Below are 23,297 nucleotides of genomic sequence, written 5' to 3' on the forward strand. Positions count from 1 at the left end.
GCCCGGCGTGAGTTTTAAGCCACCGGGTCCACACGAACCGCGGTCGACTATGTGGGAGTCCAGCAACATAGCCATTATGCTAACTGCTGGTTCCGAGAAAATAAGAAATAAAAATGAAAAATTTTAAACAGTTCATAGTGCAGCTAAAGATATTCTGAAAAGCATAGTTAGACAATTAAAGACCCCTTTTAAGTAATTAGTTTCAGAGAGGAGAGTAAGAAATGTGAATCTGAAGATGTTTCTAGCATTAATTTATTGGGAGAAACTATAGAATCTTGTCTAAAGCTTAAATTTTTTAAAAAAAGTTGAATGAACAAATGATTTTTGGAAGTTATTTGTACTTATATATCTCTAATTTATAAAAACTCATATCCATTAACAATAATTATTACTTATTTATTCTATGTCTTGTTTTTTCATTTTTTTTTAAGAGAGATTTTTGCTATAGGGGATGTGCACTCACCAGAGAGATAGAAAGTGACAAATCATCCTCTGGGAGGATGACCACACTGCAGTCCCTTCTCCTCCATTGTCCTCTCAGGATTTTGGGGACCCACACACTCAGCATGAGGTTTTAAAGCCACTGGATCCAGGACTCGAACCATGGTTGGCTACATGGGAGTAACCATTACTCCATCTGCTGGTCCCTTACTCTATGCTTTATTACTATGGGGAACTATCAAAGAATTTTTAAAAGCCATGACTGGCTTTTACAGAGATATCAGTTATTAATTTAGTTGTATTTCTACCTCTCTAGAGAATTTATAAGGGGGGCAGGCAGTGGTAAAACATGAGTGTTAGACTGGAGCATAATTAAGTGAAAGCTACATGGTCCTGACTATACCCATTTCAAGAAATAAGTGAATACAGAAGGCAGGCTGGAATCATAGGTAACATGTCCTGGAAAAGCAGACAATGAATTATACTGGGACAAACAGAGTAAAGCTTTCTTAAACTGAACAGGAGGGCAGTCCATAGCATGGTAATTACAGTGGCTGGATCCCGCATGGCTAACCTTGCAGTTTGAGTCTTGAACCTGGTGGTTTGCAAACATGCCAGATGTGTATACATGCCTGCACAAAGTCTTGAAAGGAGGAAGGAATGGAGGAGGAGGGATTGTGGCATGACCATCCTCCCTGTGGGGGGGAGGGTGCTTTTCATCTCTTATCTCTCTCTCTCTCTCCCTGGTTAGTACACACACTGTCTGGCAAAGTAAAAAAGAAAAGAGAGAGAGAGAAAGTGTAATTCCAAGCAAGGAATGCAGGAAGAAAGGTGTTTTAGCCTAATTTGTTGAAATACCAGGAGACATCTCATGGTAAGCACAGTGAGAAATATGACACTTGGGAGTGTGAGGGGATTTTCTAGTCCAAAAACCAAACCCAGTGTTTTGGGGGTTTGGGTTTTGTTTTGTTTTGTTTTTAAGTTTATTTATTTATTTTTTCATGAGCAAGTGGTGCAGGGAGGTGTCAAGGTCTAGATGGCCCCTCCGACAGGGCCTTGATGCTGCAATCCGCCCCTACCCTCAGCCAGCCCTGGATCATGGGCCCAGGTCTCTGGTGTATTCAGGAATTTCTCCAGATATGAACCAGCAACCGTCCCACGTGGGTCAGCCTTGCAAAGCATCATAGTTTAGTACTGCACCACCATCCAGTCCCTGCAGACCCAGATTTTTTTTTAACTTGAGAGGTGGGAACCTAGCTGAGTTTTTAATCAGAGCTGCAATTTGCATGAAGACACCTCTAAGGTATTTTGAAAGTAAAAGTGTGCGCAGAAGCTCCTTAATCTTCCTGAAGTTATCATTTATAGGATCACTGTGTTATTAAGGGAAATTAGCTAGATGTATAAACTAGAGGGACAACTTGATTTTTAACATAAGAAATATAACTGACAAGTAGACAAGTCATAACAAGCCTGATAAACATGTTATTGCTTTTTAGAGTCAGAAGTCTAGCTTCTTAGGAAGCATTGATGCAAATGGAATCTGAGCCAGCAAGTTATGTTATTTAAGAAGCCAGTGGCCTCAGCATAAAATGGGTTCATGTTCTCTCACCCCCTACCTGAAATCTACTTGTGACAGCTGTGTGACTGTCACTGGTCTTAGTGACTACCTTTTCTAAGCTGCCTTGGCAGACCAACCCCCCTTTGTAACAGACTTATTCTTTCTCATACCCGAGTGTGGTAACAGAGTTTGTTTTTTTTTAAACCAGTCACACATCTTCAGCATGCACAAGGGCAAAGGCTAGAATTATGCACTTTTAAGTTTAATCCTTCTGATTTCTGTTAATACAAGGTTTGTTGGCTTTGCTCATTTTTTCACATAACTAGATACTGAAATGCGTTGAAGAATATTAAATGTGAGCAATATACTTTGCCTTTGATTGGTCTATATTAAATTTCATTTCCTCGTAGAAAAGCAGATCATTATACAAAAACACAAGTGACTTTGGTGTTAATCATATGTGAAAGAAATAATACTTATTGATTAACTCAAGACTTGGTATCAGAGCTGCCTTAAAGCCATAATAACTAAAATGAAAAACAAAAGGTCAGTCTACAACCCAAGGGACCTTTCCACAGAGATACATTACGAACTGGCTGATCTCCATAATATTAATGTCAGAAATGGATATGGCCTTCACATACCGTAGTAGGAACACAACTTTGAACACTTACAGATTCTGCTGATGTCATGTTGACATCATGACATTGGTTGCTTCATGTTGCAATGCAGAAGAAAATGTTTCCCTATGAAAAGAAATGTCTACCGTGTTGAATGAAATCCAAGCCGGAACTCATGGGGCTGTGGATGAAAAACATGATATCCTCATCCTTTTTGGCAATTTAGTATACATGTATGTCACATTTGACTATTCTAAATTCTCAATAAAAAGGATTTGGACGTTTCCTCAAATATTAAAGTTCTATAGATTTCTTATTTAATCCCTTGCTACAGCTCTTTTGTTCAGCTTGGAAAAAATGGCTTAGCTCACAGGGTTGGATTTTCCTGATCTGCACTGATTTTAGAGCAGTTTAAAAATATAGGAAAGATTAGTTGAGAGTCTTTGGGCTTATGTAAATATATATTTTTAATCTGCATATATATGTCTCATCTTTTTAAAAAATCAGATAGGGAAGAGACCTGATAAAAATACTCAGACCTACAGTGAATTCCATGACATTATCCTTGGTATCCCTTGTGGCCAACCAAGGATTCCAGAGAGAAAGACAGAAAGCTGGAAAGAAAAAGAAAAGAGGCCTCTGGAGTGATGGAGGTTCCCAGAAATCCCTGGATGCTGTTTGCTGCATTTTCATCTTCGCCTGGAGGACTCCCTTTGTGTCCCACTGCTTCTCATCCTCTGGTCTCTTTCTATCTCTCTCTCTGTCTGTCTTACTATATAGATAGATAGATAGATAGATAGATAGATAGATAGATAGATAGACAGACAGACAGACAGACAGAGTTTTTTAAGAGAGATTTTTGCTATAGGGTGTATGTGCTCATGGGAGAGACAGAGAAACAGAAAGCGAGAAGTCACACCCCTGGGGGATGGATTGAGTGGAATCAATTTGCTTTGTAATTGCTTATTTACTCACTGACACTTTGGGAAACACTCCCTAAAGGCAGAAGTGTCCAGCCAAGCTCAGTGTCTGCCTGGCATATAGTATATACTCAGAAGTATATGTTGTTTTGTGTAAGGGGTGAAAGCACCTCAGATCCATCTAGAATTTAACCATTATAATAGACAGTCTGTTCTGTTGGTTTCTAATTCAAGGAGGTGGATAAAGAATCACATGGGCTATGTTAAAAGGAGAGAAATTTTCTCTCCCTGTTACCACCAGGTTCACACAGGCAGCATCAACCCTCTGAACAGATAACGCCCACTGACCATGGATGTTCCAATAACAAAGTGTGGCAAACTCGCTTAGGGCTTGGCTACACATCCAGCTGCTTGAAGTTAATGGAATGGCTGGTAGGTTGTATGCTTTGCCAGGCTTCTGTAAGCTCGGAAAGATGAAAGAGAATGTTCCCTAAGAATTTATGAAAGGCCTTAGCATTGGGAGCCATGTCTAAAGTGAAGTGTAGGCTCCACTGTAGCAGATTTGCAGCGCTATGTTTAGGGCTGGAGGTGGAGGGGGTGAGTTGGATGCTTCCTGGGAATAGTTCATCCTGGATGCCATCTGTGAATGAGGTGAAATTAAGAACTTGGAGGGCAAATGAGAAAGGTACATGGCCCATAAAAGAGATAGCTAATGGGCTAGCCCACGGCCTGGTGGTTAAGATGGCTGGATCCCACGTGACCAAGTGCACAATTCAAGTCCTCGATCTTGTGGCTTAAGAAACACTCTGCACGCATGTGAGCGTGTGCCAACAATCCTGGAAAGGGAGAAATAGAGGAGAAGGGATTGCAGCATGACCATTCCCCATGGGAGACCAGAGTAGAAGGATTCTTTCTTGCTTTCCTCTCTTGCTTCTCTCTCTCTGGTGAACACACGTGCCCTCTGGCAAAATTAAAAACCAACAAAAATTGTTTTTAAAGTAGCTAAGAAAACACAGCTGCTGGTTTGGAGCTTAATGAATGTTCTCTAAGCGTCCATTTCCAGTTAAACCTGTCATGGAGTAAACAGTAATTTTAGAGGAATGGCTTTCTAAGGCTTTGCGATTTCTGGACTGTATCACCAGGGTCATTTGGATGGCTAATACCAAGTTCTATTTTTAACCTTCTTGAGTGAAAACAGGAGCTCATGTGCTTGGCACCACTTAGGAATTTTCCACTCGCCCCCCCATTTAGGGAAGCACTGATATAACTCTGCACCTTCCTCACATTTCAGTCATCATAGCGTGTCATCACCCGAACCTGGCTTAGATTGGATAACGGAGGGATAGTGACTTGAGATCTTTCCAAAGGAGTCTCAGATGTTCAGCAGAACCTACAGGCCTTGAAAGCCCACTGCTGGATTCTGCTGAGCCACAGTGGATGGAGGGATAACTTTTTGAGTCAAGGAGTAGTGAGTGGAAAGTTCCTGAATGTTCCCTTCTCGCCTGAGAAACAGTGTTCCTGCAGTTGTAGCCGTTGACTCATTTCATTGCAGGGTAGCACTACATCATTCTGGTTTGGCTTGTAGGAAGCAAAAAGTGACTTACTCAATGCAAATAATTCATAAATTGAAGAGATGATATCATTTCAAAAACAAAGCACTTAAAGAAGAAGGGCTGTTGCCAAACGGCAAGACTGGCCTTTGAGAACCACAGCCAAGTTGTGCTGGCATCTTCAGCAAGGAATGTATGCAGAGGCCTTAGAAAGAGCCCTTTTGGAGACATTGGGGGAAACTAAACAATAACCTGGGAGCCAGCAGCAGTGGCGCAGCAGTAACACAGTGTTCTGTGATGCTGGACCCACATGAGAGGTCCTAGACTGGCATCTGGGAGCATCCCTGCACCTACTGAGTGTGGGCCCATTGTCTGTGCTGACTGAGGCTGGGGGTGGATCATGATGTGAAGACCCTGTTGACCGTTGACCTCTCTCTCTCTCTGTGTCTTTCTTTTTCATGAAAGAAAGAAATACACTTTTTTGAAAAAGAAAAAAAAAAAGGTTACCTTATTAGAAATTACAGTCTCATGTAGGCTGTCCTAAAGTGTACCCAAACTCTGGAACTGTATCAGCATGCAACCCACAGGTCAACAAAGGGAGCAGACAAGGGTAGTTCAAGCTATGGAGTGGAGTGTGAACACTGCCAGATAATTCTTTTATTGAAACAGAGTAGTCAGAAACTGGCACTGCCTCCCTTCCTGCCAGTTGTGGAAAGTTTTGTGGTAATATTGCTCCCATTTGATCTGAGGATCAGTGTAATTTGGATCTTGATGTTGCATCTGTATGAGTGTGGGGAGCAGGGGAGACTCTTGTCATCTTAGTGTTTGATGAAGAACATGGACACTGAATTAAAATTCCTGCCTTCGCCAATTGATGATAGGGATGGGTGAATGGAATCATCTTCATTCAGTCTTCTTTTTAAATTTCCAAATGGCACATTCTCTCTTCAGAGAGAGATAAAGAAAGAGAGAGAGAGGGAGAAAGAACTTCCCCTGCCCAGTGGGACCTGATCACACTGCAATCCCTTCTCCATCTCCCCATCCTGTTGTGATTTGGGGCATGCACACACATGCACCTGGAATATTTTTCAAGTCTCTGGGGCTAGGATTCAAGCCACAGTGGGCCATGTGGGATCCAGCTCCCTTAACCACAAAGCCAGCCCCATTCAGTCTTGATTTCTTTCCATGGCCTCTGCTTCCCCAAATGGAAATAATTTAGAGTCTCTGATCTCACTTCTGCTTCATTCCCAACATGCACCTGGAATATTTTTCAAGTCTCTGGGGCTAGGATTCAAGCCACAGTGGGCCATGTGGGATCCAGCTCCCTTAACCACAAAGCCAGCCCCATTCAGTCTTGATTTCTTTCCATGGCCTCTGCTTCCCCAAATGGAAATAATTTAGTCTCTGATCTCATTCCCACTTTCCTTTTCATCTCCTCTCTTCCTCTCTCTTCCTTTTCTTTTCATGCTTTGTTTTCTTACTTGCTCCCATACATCTCATTTGTGTTTCTCCTAAGAACCAGACAGATGAGTGGAGAAGGCTGTGAGGTGTCTGTCAGCTTCTTAACAGTGATTTCAGTCTGAAGGTCTCTATCAACACCCTCCTCCATAATCAGCACTGTACTGGACTAAGCCCGTCTGCCTCCCAGGGGCTGCCAGTCATTCCTTCCCCAAATGCCTGGTTCTACTGTGGCTGGAAATTCTAGAGTGATTTGTTAGGAAATGGGAGATCCCAAGGAAACAACACTATTAGCATCTAGTAGGGGCCACCACAGGAAGCTGAAGGAAATGATGGCTTTGGGTTGAAAATTAAAGGTGGTTTGTTTGTGTTTTGTTAAATTCTGATTGTTACTGCCTAGCCTGATTGAAGTCTTTGCAATTCTCCTTGCTATGAAAAGTAAATACTTTAGTAAAGCTAGTTCTGAACTGCTAAGTACACTATTTGAATTTTCTGGCTGTATTTAGGAACTAGAGGATGTAGGGGTTCAAAATTATTCTTGATAGTGGAAACAATTTTTTCATTAGGTAAGTAGTGAAAATAATCTTATCCCAAATACCAAATTTTCTTTACCTATAGTAACTAGTTGTCAGCTGTCCATATTATGCTGCTCTTAGAAACGCATATAAGCCCTATGATCAATCTGATTAGAACACTTCCCCTGCTCTATGTTCTCTAATTGTTGAACCGCATCAAAACTTAAAATCAAGGCAGATCAGGTAGCCCCTGAAAAAAAAAAAAAAAAAAAAAAACAGAGCGTAAAACTAATATGTCACTTAACCACTAGGCCCCATAAGAGCCAGAGCCCACATGGCTGACTGCAAGTTCACTGTGAGTTCAAGTCCCTGACCAGGTAGCATCAACATGCCAGGTGCATGTGTATATATGCTCCAAATCCTCATAGAACAGAAAGGAAAAGAGATTATAGCATAACCACACCCTATTGGGTGGTGCTTTCTCCCTCTCCTTCTCCCTCTATCTCTGTCTCTTTCTGTCAAGTACATGTGCCCTCTGGCAAATAAAAAAAAGACATATGAAAATTCCAAACTCATGTAGATAATATGGAAAAACACTTATTGTATGTAGGATAACATCATTATATACTTTTAACTATAAGCAGAAGGAAACAAGCCATAGTAGCAACTCACACTTACATAATCTTGCAGATGCCTGAGTACTCTTCTACCTACATCACATATATGAATTTATTTAATCTCATGATAGCCCTAGGCAGTGGGATGGCATCAAGTTAGTATTGTTTAATGATCTGAAGAATAAACATTCTCAGACGGAATTGCTAGCCTTGAAATTCAGGGAAAGCAAGGGTTGTATAGGCTGGGTTAGAAGAGAGCTTCATGAATGAGATAGTGAAGAGAGGTCTGTCTCAGTCTATTTGAGCTGATGTAACCAAATACCATAAACTATGTGATTTATAAACAACACAAATGTATTTCTCACAGTTCTGGAGGCTAGGAAGTCTAAGATCAAGGCTCCAGCAGATTCAGTGTCTGTTGGGGTTCGCTTTCTCATAATGCCATCTTGTAGTGCCCTCACATAGTGGTAAGGCAGCCCTTGGGAGCCTCTTTTATTAGGGTACTAATCCTATTCATGAGAGGTCTACCCTCATGACCTAGTCATCTCCCACAGGTCTCACTTCCTAATACCATCACCTTGGAATTTTAGCAGGACATAGCAGTTAGACCACAGCAGAGTCAGGGTACATTGTCCCAAAGGATGGATTCATTGCTACATTTCTAAAGGGAACCATTAGCTAATAATTGTTGATACCTGTGACTAAAATAATTCTCAATTTATTACTAAAATAGAGTTTTATCTCTTGCATCATAAATATCATGACATTGCTTAGAAAATGCCCTTCAACACATGCCCAATGTGAGTTTGAGCCACCGGGTACAGGACTTGAACCACGGTTAACTACCTGGGAGTCCAGCAACATAGCCATTACGCCAACTGCTGGTCCCCAAAACCATTATCTTTTCTTTTTCCTGGAAAGTGGTTGAGCCTGGGAAGTCTTTGTTTTACATCTAGGTCATGCTTCCTAGGTCAATCACTGAGCCATCACTGCCTCCATCTCAAAAATTACCCATTGCATGCCTCCATCTTGGGCCCATACCCTGATGATATTTTCAGGGTCTCTGTCTCCTACTGCATTCCCCAGTCTACAGAGGAATTCCTAACTGCTGTTAGGGGCACTAGGGTTGAAGACAATTTTGACTTCTTCCCTCAGCTTGATGATGGGAGAGGGGAAGCAGCAGTTAGATTCCTATACCAGAGGTCTATCTAGGCCAGTGCTAGAAGTCACGATGGGTGTTCACTGGAGACTTTGTTGCAACCCCCATTTGTAACTTGATGGATTCATTCCAACATGAAGAAGGGGAGTCTAATGTTTCCCAGACAGTGCACCAAAATATGACCCAGGAATGCAGGGCACAGGAGTTATTGGGCCCACGCTCACATTGAGATGTGGTTTCTTGTCCTACACTTAGAAAGAACTAATTGTGGACACAAAGAGTAGGTATAGCAAAGTGGCGAGTTTATTAGCAAAGCAGCAACTTTATTAACAAAGCAGGGAGTTTATTAAAGGAGAGAGAAGGAAAAACAGAGTTCCCAAGAAGGGAGGGGTCCTGGAAAATGGGTTGCCCACCTGACATGAGTTTTAAGCCACCAAATGAGGGAATCAAGCCATGATCAGCCAAGTGGAAACCCAGCAATGTAGCCACTACACCATCCGCTGGCCCCAACTTTGCCCACTTTAATTGGATGGTCTTTTTATTATTGAATTATATATAATTCAATATATATTCTATATACAACTCCTTTATTAGATATATGATTTGCAAAGCTTTTCTCCCATTCTCTAGGTTTTCTTTTTACTATCTTGATGCTGTCTATAAGAATGCAAAAGTTTTTAATTTTGATGAGGTTTACTTTTTTTAATTATTGCTTGTACTTTTGGTATCAAATCTAAGAAACCACTAATTTCATCATTTTAAAATTTCAAATATCTATATAAAGAGTTAAACACTTTTCATTAGTGGTATTTAGAATGAAATACCAAAATTTGTGCTAAAAGTTCACACGTTTAAAAGTTCAGAGTCAAAAAAATAAAAAGTTCAGTGATTTCAAATTGAAAGAAAAAAAGAAAACGCCCTTCAGATAACCTGATACCTTCCCACCAACACTAAATAGCAAGACTTTTATCATGCAAGACTAAACACAGCAGAATCAGAAATGAGGCTGTGAGAACTGTCTAGTCACATTTAGCACACGTTGTGCAGAGGTGCTGACACTCAGGTCAAAGGTGGTTAATAAAGAAAGGATATTCACCTAGGTCCTGGTGATGATCATACTATAATAGATATTTGGGTCATATTTTAGCCCAAATTCCCTCTCTGGAAGCAGTTTCCTTTGGGAGTGCATTCTTCAGAGTGACAGTCTTTCTTTGAAAGCCTATATTTTTGGTATCTCTAACTTGAAGATAATTTAAATGGTACATCTTTTCTAGTTACTATTAATAAATTATGATGAGCTATTTCTCTTGACTCAATAACCCAGATTACAAATTGACCATATCTTCGACTGCTTCATTTTATTTCCCAGAATGTATTTGATATGAGAACTTAACAGTCATTTAGTTACAAATGGTATTCTTTACATACAATAATACTTGAAGTGTGAAATTTCCTATTGTTCCTCATATTGATGCCAATGTGGGACAAATAACTTGGAAACCTTAAGTATTTTTGTTGATCTTATTACAAGGAGAAATAGTTTATATTGAGTCTTCTGATCTTCATTATTCATTAGAAAATTAGGTATATATGGACTGATGGTTAAATTTAAGGGGACAGTTGGTAAAACAAGTATGTGCCCTTGAGAGAAATATGGCATGGACTTCTTCCATAGTCAAAAATCTCCTAATAATGATAATGAACACTGAATAATAGTATATGACAGTAGATCGACGTGTATCACATTGACATGCAAAGATTATTGCAGAGGATAAACAATGGTGTAAAATAAAGAAAAGTGTCACCACAGATATTAAATTACAAGCTTTGCCATTTGACTGTGATACAAATGAATGAGTCAGACTTGGCGTTCTAAGTTTTTATATGCTTATGTAATAAGAAAATTATCTCCTTAAGGGTTGGACTTATAATTATTTGTTTAGTATGATTCATTAATTAAAGATGTGAAAGTGCTTATATAGCATAAAACTAGGGGACTCTCGGTATCCATTTTGTTTTTTCAGAATGAAAGTGCCCTTGTGAAAGAAAAAGAGCTGTCAATCGAACTTGCAAACATCAGGGATGAAGTTGGTAAGTAGGGCATTGATCACGAGGCACGCAAAGAATGCCTTTTCCTGATTCCTATGAATGTGTGTAAAAAAGCAATCATGTCTTCTGTAATAAGCCAGAGCACACCCCACCTAGGTGAATGAAGTCTCTTACCCTGCATGGCGGCGGGCTGCTACAGCCTTGCAGGGAGCCATAATTCTTATGTCCATGACATAAGAATGACAACATAAAGATGACTTCACAACAGCTCACAGTGGAACTAATCAGGCCACGATTCCGCTGTTCACACAACACAAATATCAGTATCAGTCTGTGTTATGTGTTGTGACAAGCATCTCTCCATCTAGGCACCGTGTGATAACCTGAACTGCTGTCTGTAAGATGCAAGTGTTCTATGGTTTCCTGGCACTGCACATCCAGCCATGAAATCCTCTGTAATCTAGAACACAAATCTGGTTGGATTAAAAATATGAGGGTTGATCCAGCAGGTAGCGTGGTGGTTGGGGTTGCTGGATTCCCACATGGCTGACTGCAGTTTGAGTCTTGGACCTGGTGGCTTCTTTCTCACTTTCCCTTTCTCTTTCTCTCTCTCTCTGGTCATACTTAAAAAAAATAATAATAATAAATGGAATTAAATAAGCAAATAATTATTTATTTTTAAAATATGAGGGTTTATGTTGAAACTTCAAATCTTTAGCTGATGGGCTGGTCAAGCAATCTAAACTGTAAGAACTCTTACAAATAAGAGGATGATCCTGAGAGCCCAGAGATATAATAAGAGACAGACTTATTCTAGGCCCAGGACCAGGCCAGTTATGTGCTATGTTCTCATTTTTTGAGTCTATTTATTTCTTACTTGTTTAAGAGAGAGAAAGAAAGAGAGGCATCCCCAACAGAATCCCACCATGCCATGATTTCACCCCAGTCTCCAGCCAGCCAGGTCATGGGTGCCCAGTATATCCTGTCTACATGGGATCCGAACTCCAGGCCTTCTCACATGGCTGGAGCATCACACCGCATCATGTCCTACTGCCTTTGTGGGCCCTTGTTCACATTTCCTGACCTCATTTTCTCTCTCGACCAACTGTTATGCTGTTTCTCCAGGAATCAGTCAGCAAAGGTGAAACAAGCATGGCCTGTCCACATTGGCCTGCTAGCCCTCTTCCTAGTGAGCATTTCTTCTCCATCAAGCATGGTCCTAGCGGCAGCCCACCACATGCAGGTGTGGCTTCTTCTAGGAGTGAAGGGACTTAAACAGTCCTTGCTGTCCTCGGCAGGTGGCCAGCCTCACAACCAGGCAGGAGGCCTCAGGCCCTCAGGTGTGCAGTGGGTATAGTAGTAAGCTCCAAGTAAGCTCCAAATGTAGCTGATCCCAGCACCCCTTTTATTTTTCTTTTCTTCCCATCTCTTTTTAAAATTTATTTATTTTTTCTCCCAGGTGAGTTATATGACTTCTTTTTCACTGAAATAGGTCACAGTGGTCTTTACTACCCTCCAGGAGGCAGGTCTGTGTGAGAAAGCAATACATGACATGCCTCTTCCCAGCCTCACCTGCATGTGATCTGGAGTGGCAGGACTCTGCCACCGCTGCAGGGGCACCTACCCCTGGCCACCCCTGAGGAGGAGCTCAGGACTAGCCCAGATGTTGGATTTTCTGAATGAGGCTAGCCAGGAAATGCAGTTTGTAAGAGAGGCTCCTGGGAAACTGAGGTCCAGCTGACTGCTGCAAGGAAGAGTAGTCAGCCAAGAAGGGAAGTGTGGGTCACCCCACCTCCCTCACATCCCAACCACAACAGTCTCATCCTTACTTTTCCGTTATTATTTTTATGCGATTGATTCTCATTTCTCAAAGGCACCACTATCCCTTCCGACCTGCTGTTTATTGAGAATCATCCCAGTGCATTCTTTTTCCATTTATTTTTCTTCCTCTCTCTCCCCCTCTCTCTCTCTTTAGACAGAACCCAATAGAGTCCTCACACTATGGTCCACCATGATCCACCTTCAGCTTTAGCCTGTCTAGATCATGAGCCATGCATGTGCCCGACATGTACAGGGAGGTCTCCAGAGTCAAACCCAGAAGCTTCCCATGTGTGTCAACCTCACAGGACATTATTTACCACAGTGCCACAGCCCACCCCTCTCCCCCAGCATTCTTAGTTAACAAGCCCGGAGATGACCTCATTATTAAAGCTCTCATGCGTGACACTTCTGTGCCCCCACCTGAATTCCTTTACCAGTGTGGCCACTCCTCATGAGCCAGACCCCACTTATATCTTCAAAGATTCACACTAAGAGTGACTCTCACTTCTTCATGAAGGGAACCCCCTGGCACACTCATTAATGGTGACTCTGCCGAATGCTAAGGACCATTTACATTCCTCTTTCTTCTTTCTGTTTATGGGAGAGAGAGAGAAACTGAGGAGGAGAGATAAACAGACAGAATTATATATGTGTGTATATGTATGTGTATGTGTATGTTATATATATATAATTTTATTTATTTCTTCATGAATCAGAAAACAGAGAGATAGTCACCCCCAACAGGGTCATCACACTGCCATCCACCCATCCTTAGCCCTCCCAGATGATGGGCACATACATGCCTGGTGTGTTCAGGGAGGTCTCTAAATGTGAACCCAGAACCTTCCCACAAAGATCAACAGAGCATCAGTAGGTCACCAGGTGCTCTGCCCATATGGCCTCTAAGGTAGGTAATTTTTGGCAAGGCCTCTGTGTGTCTCAATTCTCCTGCCCCAGCCTCCTAATTAGCTAGGATAACAGGTATGTGTGACTGTGCCCAGCATGTTCAGGTTGGCCTGTGATCTGAACCTGGGCCTCTTATGTGACCTCCAAAGCTGTAGCAGCATCTGCGTGCAATCATAGCTGGGTCTGTTTTCATTCCTTTCTAAGGAGACCGTGCTATCCATTCACCAGTGGAATGATAGGTTTCCTATGTGCTTGGGCTGCCCATCCTATATATACACACAGTGTATACACACACAAACACCCAGTGAAGGACCTCCTCCATTCATGACTTCCCATAGTCTCTTTAAAACAGCATTCCTTCCCTTTCTCTGTCTTACCATTCTCAAATGATTACCTGCAAAGATCCACCTTCCCTAATCTCACCCATGGCATAGGCTCTGTTCTGTTTGATATGATTCTGGGATCTCCTTTGGTTAAAAAAAAAAAACAAAAAAAAAAACAAAAAAAAAAACAAGACTTGTGCTGACCTTCTAGCCAATTAGGACAGATACGAGCCCTTGGTTTCACCCCCTTTTCAAATCTAAACCCCACCTACCTTATAAGATAGAAACCCTTCAAGATGGTCCCTCATGGCACTGCGCAGACAGTACAGAGGCATAGGGTAGAGGTTCCCAAATTCCCCTTTCAGTAACTGTAGAGTGTCAGTAATTTTTTTCACAAAGTCTTAAGGTCAAATAAATACCTCACAGTTCCATTTATTAAGTAGCTAGGTCTAAGAAGTTTAAGTTTATGTTTCCTAACAATCTAGTGGCCATTTTAAAAACTAACGTAAATTGAGGGAACCGGCAATTGGTGTAGTGGTTAAGGCACTGAACTCCCACATGGCTGACCTCCATTTGAGTCCTAAACCCAACAGCTTGAAACTCAGGCTGAGTGCTTGTGTGTGCATGAGTGCTCAAAATCCCAAGAGGAGAATGGAAGAGAGGGGATTGTGGCATGGCCATCCTCCCTGGAGGGTAATTTCTCACTTCTTTCTGTCTCTCCCTGTCCCTAGCAAGCACTGTACTATATAGCAAAAAGTCTCTTAAGAAAAAAAAAAAAACTAATGTAAATTGAAATAAAAAGATGATATTTTTGTTTCATTCTTATGGAACCTCAATTCCTTGCTAGTGGTATGCACAGACCTTTGGGGCCCTATATAGCTTCTCAAACCTTGGAATAAGGTAGGATAATGCCACTCTCGTGTCCTGTTTCACATTGAGTTTTACTCTGTACTTTTAATCACAACAATGGCTGACCTCCGCTTCAAGAAGATGTGATATCAGCAAAAGGAATGAGATGTGAGCTAATGTTGCCCAAATGTAGAAACTGAACTACCCCAAACTAGGAGTTCTGTGCTGTCCAACAGAGATCCCTCATTGATGTATTTCCTTGGAATAGTAAGATATTTTTCATTGCCCCTTTGAGTTTGCTGCAGTGGCTCAGAGTACCCCAGCGCACAGTTCGTGAACCATGGGCTAGGGACACTTTCCTGCCATTATTGGCTGAGACTCTTGAGTGTAAAGATGGGTGAGTCTTCAGAGACTTGGGAACTAAAAAGTGACTTGTAAGTAATCGTTCTCTAGAAAGTATACAGGATTACCCCATGTAAATTTAACCTCTTGCCACATTCTGTTCCTCTGTTAACAAGTTATGTTGGTCTTCAGGAAGGGATAGAAAAGCATTGAAAGAATGTATTTTCTCCAAATTTTCCACTTGTGGACTATCAAGTCTATAGCCCCAAAGTGCTGTGAGTCAGACTCTGAATATGTTTCTCCATGAAATGTATGACCTTTTAGGTGGTTCTAAGGCTTGGCCGTTAGTATGGATGGACTTTGGAGGAAAATGATGCAGGTTCTGGTAGGGTGACCTGTCTCACAGGTCCTCAAGTGAAAAGAAGGCATGCTGATAAATCACTCAGTAAAAGTGACTCTCATAACTATGATGTGTAGCGCCTACAATCTAAAGTTAGAGGATAAAATCCTCCATGTTTGTACCCTGTGGGCAAGCTTTAGACCTGGCAGTGTGCACTCTGACACAATTGGGGTGGGTGTGCCCAGCCCAGTGCCTCTTCCCTCTGTATATTCCTGAAGCTTCTAAATGCAGGAGGCACTGCACAAGGATTACATTGGGCTTTGAGTTAAAGTCTTATTTGATTTCTGCATTAGTGCTAAGAATAGAACCAGAATTATCTGCAAAATGAAAAAAGCTGCTACCAGAGGGAGGACAGAAAGCCTTGGCAACACCAGGACCCAGGCCATTCGGCCCAGTGACACTTTAGCAGTAGTGCCCCCTCCACCCCTCCACTGTCGAGATTGCACTTGTGAGAACAGAAAGGCAGAGGGAACGTGGGGGATCAACTGTCAACTGTAAAGCCCATCTGTTCTGCAGCCTTGACCTGCAGTGTGTTCCCTTGAAGGGAGAGAATTAAGCTCACAAACCTGACTTACAAATGTAGCACAAAGAGAGGGAAAGGGTCAGTCCTATCCCTTTACCACCAGTCCTGTCCTTACAGACCCTTTGTCTGCCAGGTCTCATGGGAAGCTGCTGGAGGTGGGGAGAGGGGATGTCAGAGAAGTGGAATTTCAAAAGGCTGTGACTTCAGACATGGAAGAAGGGAAGAAGCTGCCAAGAGTCTGAATAGTTCAGCCAAATTCATTATAGATTCCAAAACAGAGCTAGCTTGTACCCCAGATCTAAAAACTGCTGCCTGAATTCTCTCATACCTATTAAACTGATGCCCTAACTTCTGCTGCTAATATCTCTTGGTAAGTACCCATCATTTGTCTCCACAACTGGGGTTGACAACTGGGGTGACTATATTCAACAAAAGGTATTTAGGATCTAGTCAGATTAAGTTTTCTTGGTGGTTCTCAGCCCTGATGCATACCAGAAGCACCCAGAGTGCTATGCTAGGCAATAGTATCAAAATATCTAAAGACCTTTTCTAGGCAATAGAATCTAAATTCTTGAGGGTGAAGCATAGACGTTTAAAAAAAAATCCCCCAGGTATTTATTAAATACACTGAAGTTTAAAAATCAATGAACCTCACTGAAGGGATGGGAGGGAGGAAGTTGATTTGGGTCATGGACAAGGGAGTTGCAGTAGGAAATTTGGGATAGGCCTGGGAAGGGTGGGAATAGCCATAGGGCTCTGGGCAGTAGGAGAGGAGAGAGAAGAGAAGCCCAGAGAAAGATGAGGAAAGGTTACAGAAAGGAAAACTGCAAAAGAAAGTGGTCAGCAGATGGTGTGGTAGTTAAGTGCACTGGACTCACACATGGCCAACCATGGTTCAAGTGGTTCAAGTCCCAGACCTGGGGGCTCGCTTTCTCATGTTCTCTCTCTCTCTCTCTCTCTCTCTCTCTCCAAATTAAAATAATATTTATGATGAATAAAATAAAGTAAAATAATTCTTTTAAAAAAAATAACTGCAAAAGACAAACCCCACCTGCTTGAAAGTTATATATAGCTCTGCTGGTTCCTGGAAAATGGGAGGGGAATATTCTCTTCTTTTTTCTTTCCTCCTTCCCTTCTCTTTGCCTGTCAGGCAGGGGCAGTCAGTCCTCCAAGTCAGCTTGCTTCTGAGTTAGAAGTGCTTTTGAGAACTAATCACAGGAAGTCATTTGGTGGTGGGTTTTCTGACACTGCCGGTGACAATACTTTCCATCCTAACATAACTGATAGAGCCACAGCAGACTAAAGGCATATGGTTTGACAGGTGCCCTCTACCAGAGACTTTTCTTAATTATTTCTGCTTTATTCATGATAGAGCCAATCTGTGTGTATGTGAGAGAGAAAGGAAAAATAGAGAGTGAGAGAGAGAGAGCAAATGAATCACCCTTCACAGTCCTACAGCCCATCATATCTTAGGCACTCTCTCATTTACCCAACATGTTTCACATTGACTGGGCCAGGGACTCAAATCATGATCACCACATGGGATCTGTTTTCTTTTGAGCAGTGCATCACCACTATACTGCAGAGGTAGCCCCTACCAAAGACTGATATGTTTCATCCCCTGGAGACAGAATTCCTGGTACTGTTTAGTATGAATTTCCTAGTCATTGATTTACAAGTAAACTTTGAGAACTTGCCCTAATGAGTGAAATTTTCTGACACCAGATGGGTGGGAAATTTTTCCACACCAACAACTAGTTCTCCAACACCAGTCAAATGTCCAGCAATTCTAGAGAGTTAGTGCAGATACCACTGGCTGAGAACTCAGTCCACAGACTGCTCCCACTTCAGACACCAGTATTAAGTCCCAGGGGACACTGATAGATCTTACCAACTGGCTATCAGTTCAACAGTTCACATAACCCCCTCCTCACATTAGATAAGCAAAATATATGAGAGATGGGAGAAGGAGCTTTCATGCCTCTCTAGGTGTGTCATCTTCCCAGTACCTTGATGTATTCACCAACCTGGAAAATTTCTGAATCTTGTTATTCAAGAGTTTTTACAACACGGGACCAGCAGTTAGCATAATGGCTATGTCGCTGAACTCCCATGAAGCTGACTGTGGTTTGAGTCCTGGACCCAGTGACTTAAACTCACGCCAGGCACGTGTGCGTGCATGCCCAAGATCCCAAAAGGAGAATGGAGGAGAAGGGATTGCAGCGTGACTATCCCCCCGGGGGGATGATTTCTCGCTTTCTATCTCTCTGTCTTTCTGGCTAGCACACGTGCCCTATGGCAAAAACCTCTCTAGAAAAAAAAAAAAAAAAAAGAGTTTTTACAACACTACCTACAAAACCCCCCTTCTCTTCCTGGTGGTCATTAGATGGAAATAAAAGTTCCCACCCTCTAATCACTTGATCTTTCCCGTGACTAGCCCCATCCTGAGATGGGGAACCCACCCTAAATTATCTACTACCCTGAACTCAGGAGTGATTGAAGGGGCTTCATTATGGAAAAAAATATATACTGCCCCCACAAAAATTCCAAGGGTTTTTTGGGGGCTTATGTCTGGGCAAGGACCACATGCATCACAATATCACACCTAGACAAGGTACTACAGTTATGGAGAAGGATTCATTCATTTCACAAGGTTCTGAACACTTTGCATGTAGCAGGTGCAGAAGTCATGATGTCTTAGAGCTGGTCCACATCTTAGTGACTATAGCATGCCTGTCCCATTTTAGAGATCATTAAGCAGACTTGTTTAAAGATCTTGGTTAAAGCTGGAATGTCTATGTCAAGCACCAAGAAGAAAAACGTACTTCTCCTTAATCTCAGTCCATCCATTCATTCGACAAACATTTGTTGCGCACCTACTTTATGCCAGCCACGGGCTAGGCAGGTCACCATGGATGGTGGGGTGGTAACAGCCTGTTATAGTGCTTGCCTCTGAGTAGGGCTGAAATGCATCCACATTGCAGCCACTCACTAAGCCCTGTTCCCCTTGCATGGCTGCTGCCACTCAGAGGAAGGGCACTTTTTTCCTAATTTGTACAAAGTTGCTATGTGGGCTTGACCTGGTGCTATGTATTGGGGAGTCTGTGGTGAGACTCAGTTCGTATTCTCGAGGAATTCACAGTAAATGAAGGAGGTACTGTCTAAGATGGGCCTTATATGCTGACTAAGACATAGGGAGATGCACATAGAAAACGAGTGCATGGTAACTGAGCACCTGCTAACACCACCGTCTTCAGTGAATGTATTCTGGACCAGGACATACTGTAGACATTTCAGGCATTTCCCATCTGCACACCTAAAGAAAGAAAAAAACTATTTGTTTTGTTTCCCCATTCCTCTGTCTGTTCTGAATTTTTAATTTACTTCCAAAGATGGAATCATTTGCCTTTTAGTGTCATGAAGCCAGCTTACAAAACTGAAATTGAGTATCACCATCTTTTATTCAGTGGCCAAGGAACAGAGAAGTGGGAGACAAACTTGCAAATCAGTTTCTTGCTCGTTTTGAGCTGGGGAGTTTAAGGTACAGAAAAGGAGGTAATGTTGGGAAAGGGATAGAGTGATAGAGTGGAGGAGTATTTAAAGCTTTTCCTGGAAAAGGCAGGGACTTCTTAGAATCCAAAAATCTGCCTCTTTTTTCTTTTAAGGGTTCTTCCAGTGATTTTCCTGGGGACTGTAAACTATGTCATGGCACTAGTTAGTGGGTCACATAGCATGCAAATAACATTATGATGAGGTTTGGTGGGTTTTTTCGGGTTTTTTTTGTTTGTTTGTTTGTTTGTTTGTTTTTTGAGAGGTTTTTGCTATAGGGTGTGTGCACTTGCCAGACAGAGAAAGACAAAGCGAGAAATCACCCCTCAGGGGGGATGGCCATCCGCAATTCCTTCTCCTCCATTCTCCTCTCGGGATCTTGGGCATGCACGCACACGTGCCTGGTGTGAGTTTAAGCCGCCAGGTCCAGGATTCGAACCGCAGTTGACTACATGGGAGTCCAGTAACATAGACATTATGCTAACTGCTGGTCTCAGATTTGGAGTTTTCCAGAGGTCAGTAGGGTGGAAATCCTGAACCCCACAATTTCAAGTTGGTTCTTTGAGAGAGAAAGGTATCCCCATACAGCATCCTGTTACTTAAACACCATTTAGGGAGGGGCTGAGGTATGGTTTGAGCATGGGCAATACGGTGAGCGATATTTCCATATATCAGACAAAATTTCACACTTGTCATTACATAGTCCTAAAACATTTTATAGTGATGATAAAATAGAATAAGCTCCTCTTTTTTGAACATTTGAATCTTTACCACTTTTTACTATTATAAAACAGCATATGTAGTATTTGCAAATTTTCTCCTGTTATATTAGTTAGAAATACACTGCCAAAAGCATGAATCAGCAATTTTGATAGGATTTTTACATTTATTCTAAACTCATCTCTATGTGAAATGTTCTTGATATTTATTCTGTAAATCGAAATGAAAGATTACAGTGGACTTAATCTCAGTGTAGCTAATGTTGACTTATAAAGAGGAAATTAAATCTCTCTCACACACACATGCACAGGCTCTCCCTTTCATTTTCACTCTCCTACACACACATATCAACGAGAGGAGACACATAATATCCAATTGCGTGTCAGGATGTAGTCTGACTTGGAGTTTTTTGTTTGTTTGTTTGTTTGTTTTTTTGTGGAGTATAGTCCACTGCAGAGTGGCAGAATTTTCTCCTATCTCCTCAGGGATAAGGCTTTCTGCTGTCAAAAATGACATCAGATCCAATTAGAATTTTAACAGTTTCTTGAGTATCATGAACTGAGAGATCTCAAAAAGAAAAATATCACAAAGTCTCAATTTTACAGCAATTCCAGTACAGTTTATAGAATATAAAGGAGGCAATACTTTGATCTTTTCCAAGATTGGCTGTCATATATTCTCTTTTAAGGCAAATTAAACTGTTGAAGCTGATTTGTCTATAGTTGGTCAGATTAGTTTCACTAAATTATGCTGATAAGCATACAAAGCTAACATTTCTGCTTTGTTTATGTTTAGGGTTAGCCTTTTGGGTAAACTAGAGTGTCCTAAGTTTTGGTTGTATGGCTATGGGCAATTGGCCTTGGAGTATCTAAACTGTGACCTCCATTTTTATTTATTTTTTTACTTTTTTTTTTTTTGGAGAGATTTTCACTGTAGGGCGCATGCGCTCGCCAGACAGACAGAGAGAGACATAGAGACAGAAAGCGAGAAATCACCCCCCAGGGGGGATGGTCACGCCGCAATCCCTTCTCCTCCATTCTCCTCTCAGGATCTTGGGCACGCACGCACACGCACCCGGCATGAGTTTTAAGCCACCGGGTCCGGGACACGAACCACAGTCGACTACGTGGGAGTCCAGCGACATAGCCATTACGCTAACTGCTGGCTCCCCATTTTTATTTATTTTTAACACTGGTCATCCTCCTGAAAGTTTCTTCAAATCACCTTTCTAGAATGATGGTTCTGACCCTAGTTTTGGAGTCATCCCTAACAGAGCCTGTCCTCGCAAAAGCCATTCCTAAAGTATGGGGGTTGCAAAGATGAAAGAATATTCTGGAGCCACAGCAAACCAGACTCCAGCACCACATCCAAGGCAAGAGGAGCAAAGAGGGAAGAAAAAATATTTAATATTTCATGGGTTTTTTTTTTTTGAGGGATTTTTGCTTTAGGGCATGTGTGCTCGCCAGAAAGACAGAGAGAGACAGAGAGACAGAAAGCAAGAAATCACCCCCCAGGGGGGATTGCTGTGCCATAATCCCTTCTCCTCCATTCTCCTCTCAGGATCTTGGGCACGCATGCACATGCGCCCGGCGTGAGTTTAAGCCACAGAGTCCAGGACTCAAACCACGGTCGACCACATGGGAGCCCACCGACGTAGCCATTGTGCCATCTTCTGGTTCCAATATTTCATATTTTAATCACATTTAACATTTTTCCAAAGTAATAACATTTTGAGAATATGATCCTTGATTTTTAGATAGAGTGCCATGTACCCAATTCAGAATTCAGATATTGCATAATTGAAGGGTCACTCTTACATTTGTAAGCACTGAATTGTGTTAGTAAGATGTTCTTCTAGAAATAGATTATTTCAAGACCTGATACCTTGAGTTTGCTAACTGCAATCAAGTGAATGGTCAAGATCCTCTCTTTAGCAAAGGTAAGAGAATGACATCACGGTATCATCATTATCAAAAAACTTGATCCTTAAATGTCAATATGAATTAGATAAACTCTACCAGACAGAAAACCATGCACTGTAACAGCTAGGTGCAAATGGAACCTTCTGGCTGGCACTCCTAATTGGCCCCAATGCTTTGCCAGCTGAGTAAGAAGTCCTGTTGAAATGTACATGCAGGGCTGGCCCCATAGCCTAGTGGTTAAGGGGGGCAGATCTCACATGGCAGAACATGGTTCAAATCCTAGCTCTAGTGGCTTCAAAAAACATGCAAAACATGTGCGTGTGTGCCCCAAATCCCAATAGGATGCAGAAGTGGGGGAGAAAAGATTGCAGCATGACCACACCCTATTGACAGGGAGGTTTTCTTTCTCTGTTTCACCATCTCTTTCTTTGGCAAGCACCTGTGCCTGCTAGCAATTAAATAATAAAAGTGTCTGTGCAGACTGGGCTGGACCTAAATGAACCCAACTGCCAGCCTCCTACCAGGTCCTTCCACAGTGCCTCTCGAAGTTGTTACTCTGAATGTGTATGACGTTGGCTCTGACCTTTGAAGTTCTCAACCACCCCAGCTGCTCTCCTCCGGCTTATTTTCCTATCACTCTGCCCAGATCCCAGTGCTGAGGGACTAAACTGCCCTCTTGCCAGGGTCCAGCCTCGGCGGGGGTGGGTTGACTCAACGGAGGCTGCGGCGCAGGTGAACAGAAGACAAAGGCCTCAGTGCCTTTTTATGCACGTCCTATGCTGGACACCCCTCAAAGATCGCTCTCTGAGGAGTGACAACTGCTAGGAATCATTGTGCCTTTTTATTGAAAATGTGATACATGCAAGTACATGGGTGAGGGGTAGTAAAAGATTTACTCTAAGGAACAGGGTATACAAAGCATGGAAGCAATAATTATAAAACATGCTGTTTGTCTTGTCAGATTAGGTAAAAATCAATCGCAGTTTTTAGGATGAGGAAGTCTGTCTGTTGTTTGTATCTTCTTAGATCTTGATTACTGGGAAGGGTCTTTTGAA

At 42.0% G+C, this 23,297-nt stretch overlaps 1 protein-coding gene across 1 annotated transcript in view; it reads left to right on the forward strand.

Annotated features, from left to right (window-relative positions):
* The window catches only part of MTUS2 (microtubule associated scaffold protein 2), an 85,708-nt gene that overhangs the window by 3,910 nt on the left and 58,501 nt on the right, over positions 1-23,297 (forward strand). The window contains exon 2 of the mRNA XM_006158416.3: positions 10,863-10,929. Within this exon, the coding sequence (XP_006158478.1) occupies positions 10,863-10,929 (67 nt within the window). The remainder of the gene's footprint in view (positions 1-10,862; positions 10,930-23,297) is intronic.

Source organism: Tupaia chinensis, unplaced genomic scaffold (genome assembly GCF_000334495.1).
Source record: "Tupaia chinensis unplaced genomic scaffold, TupChi_1.0 Scaffold000597_1, whole genome shotgun sequence".
In the NCBI taxonomy this organism is placed as follows: domain Eukaryota; kingdom Metazoa; phylum Chordata; class Mammalia; order Scandentia; family Tupaiidae; genus Tupaia; species Tupaia belangeri.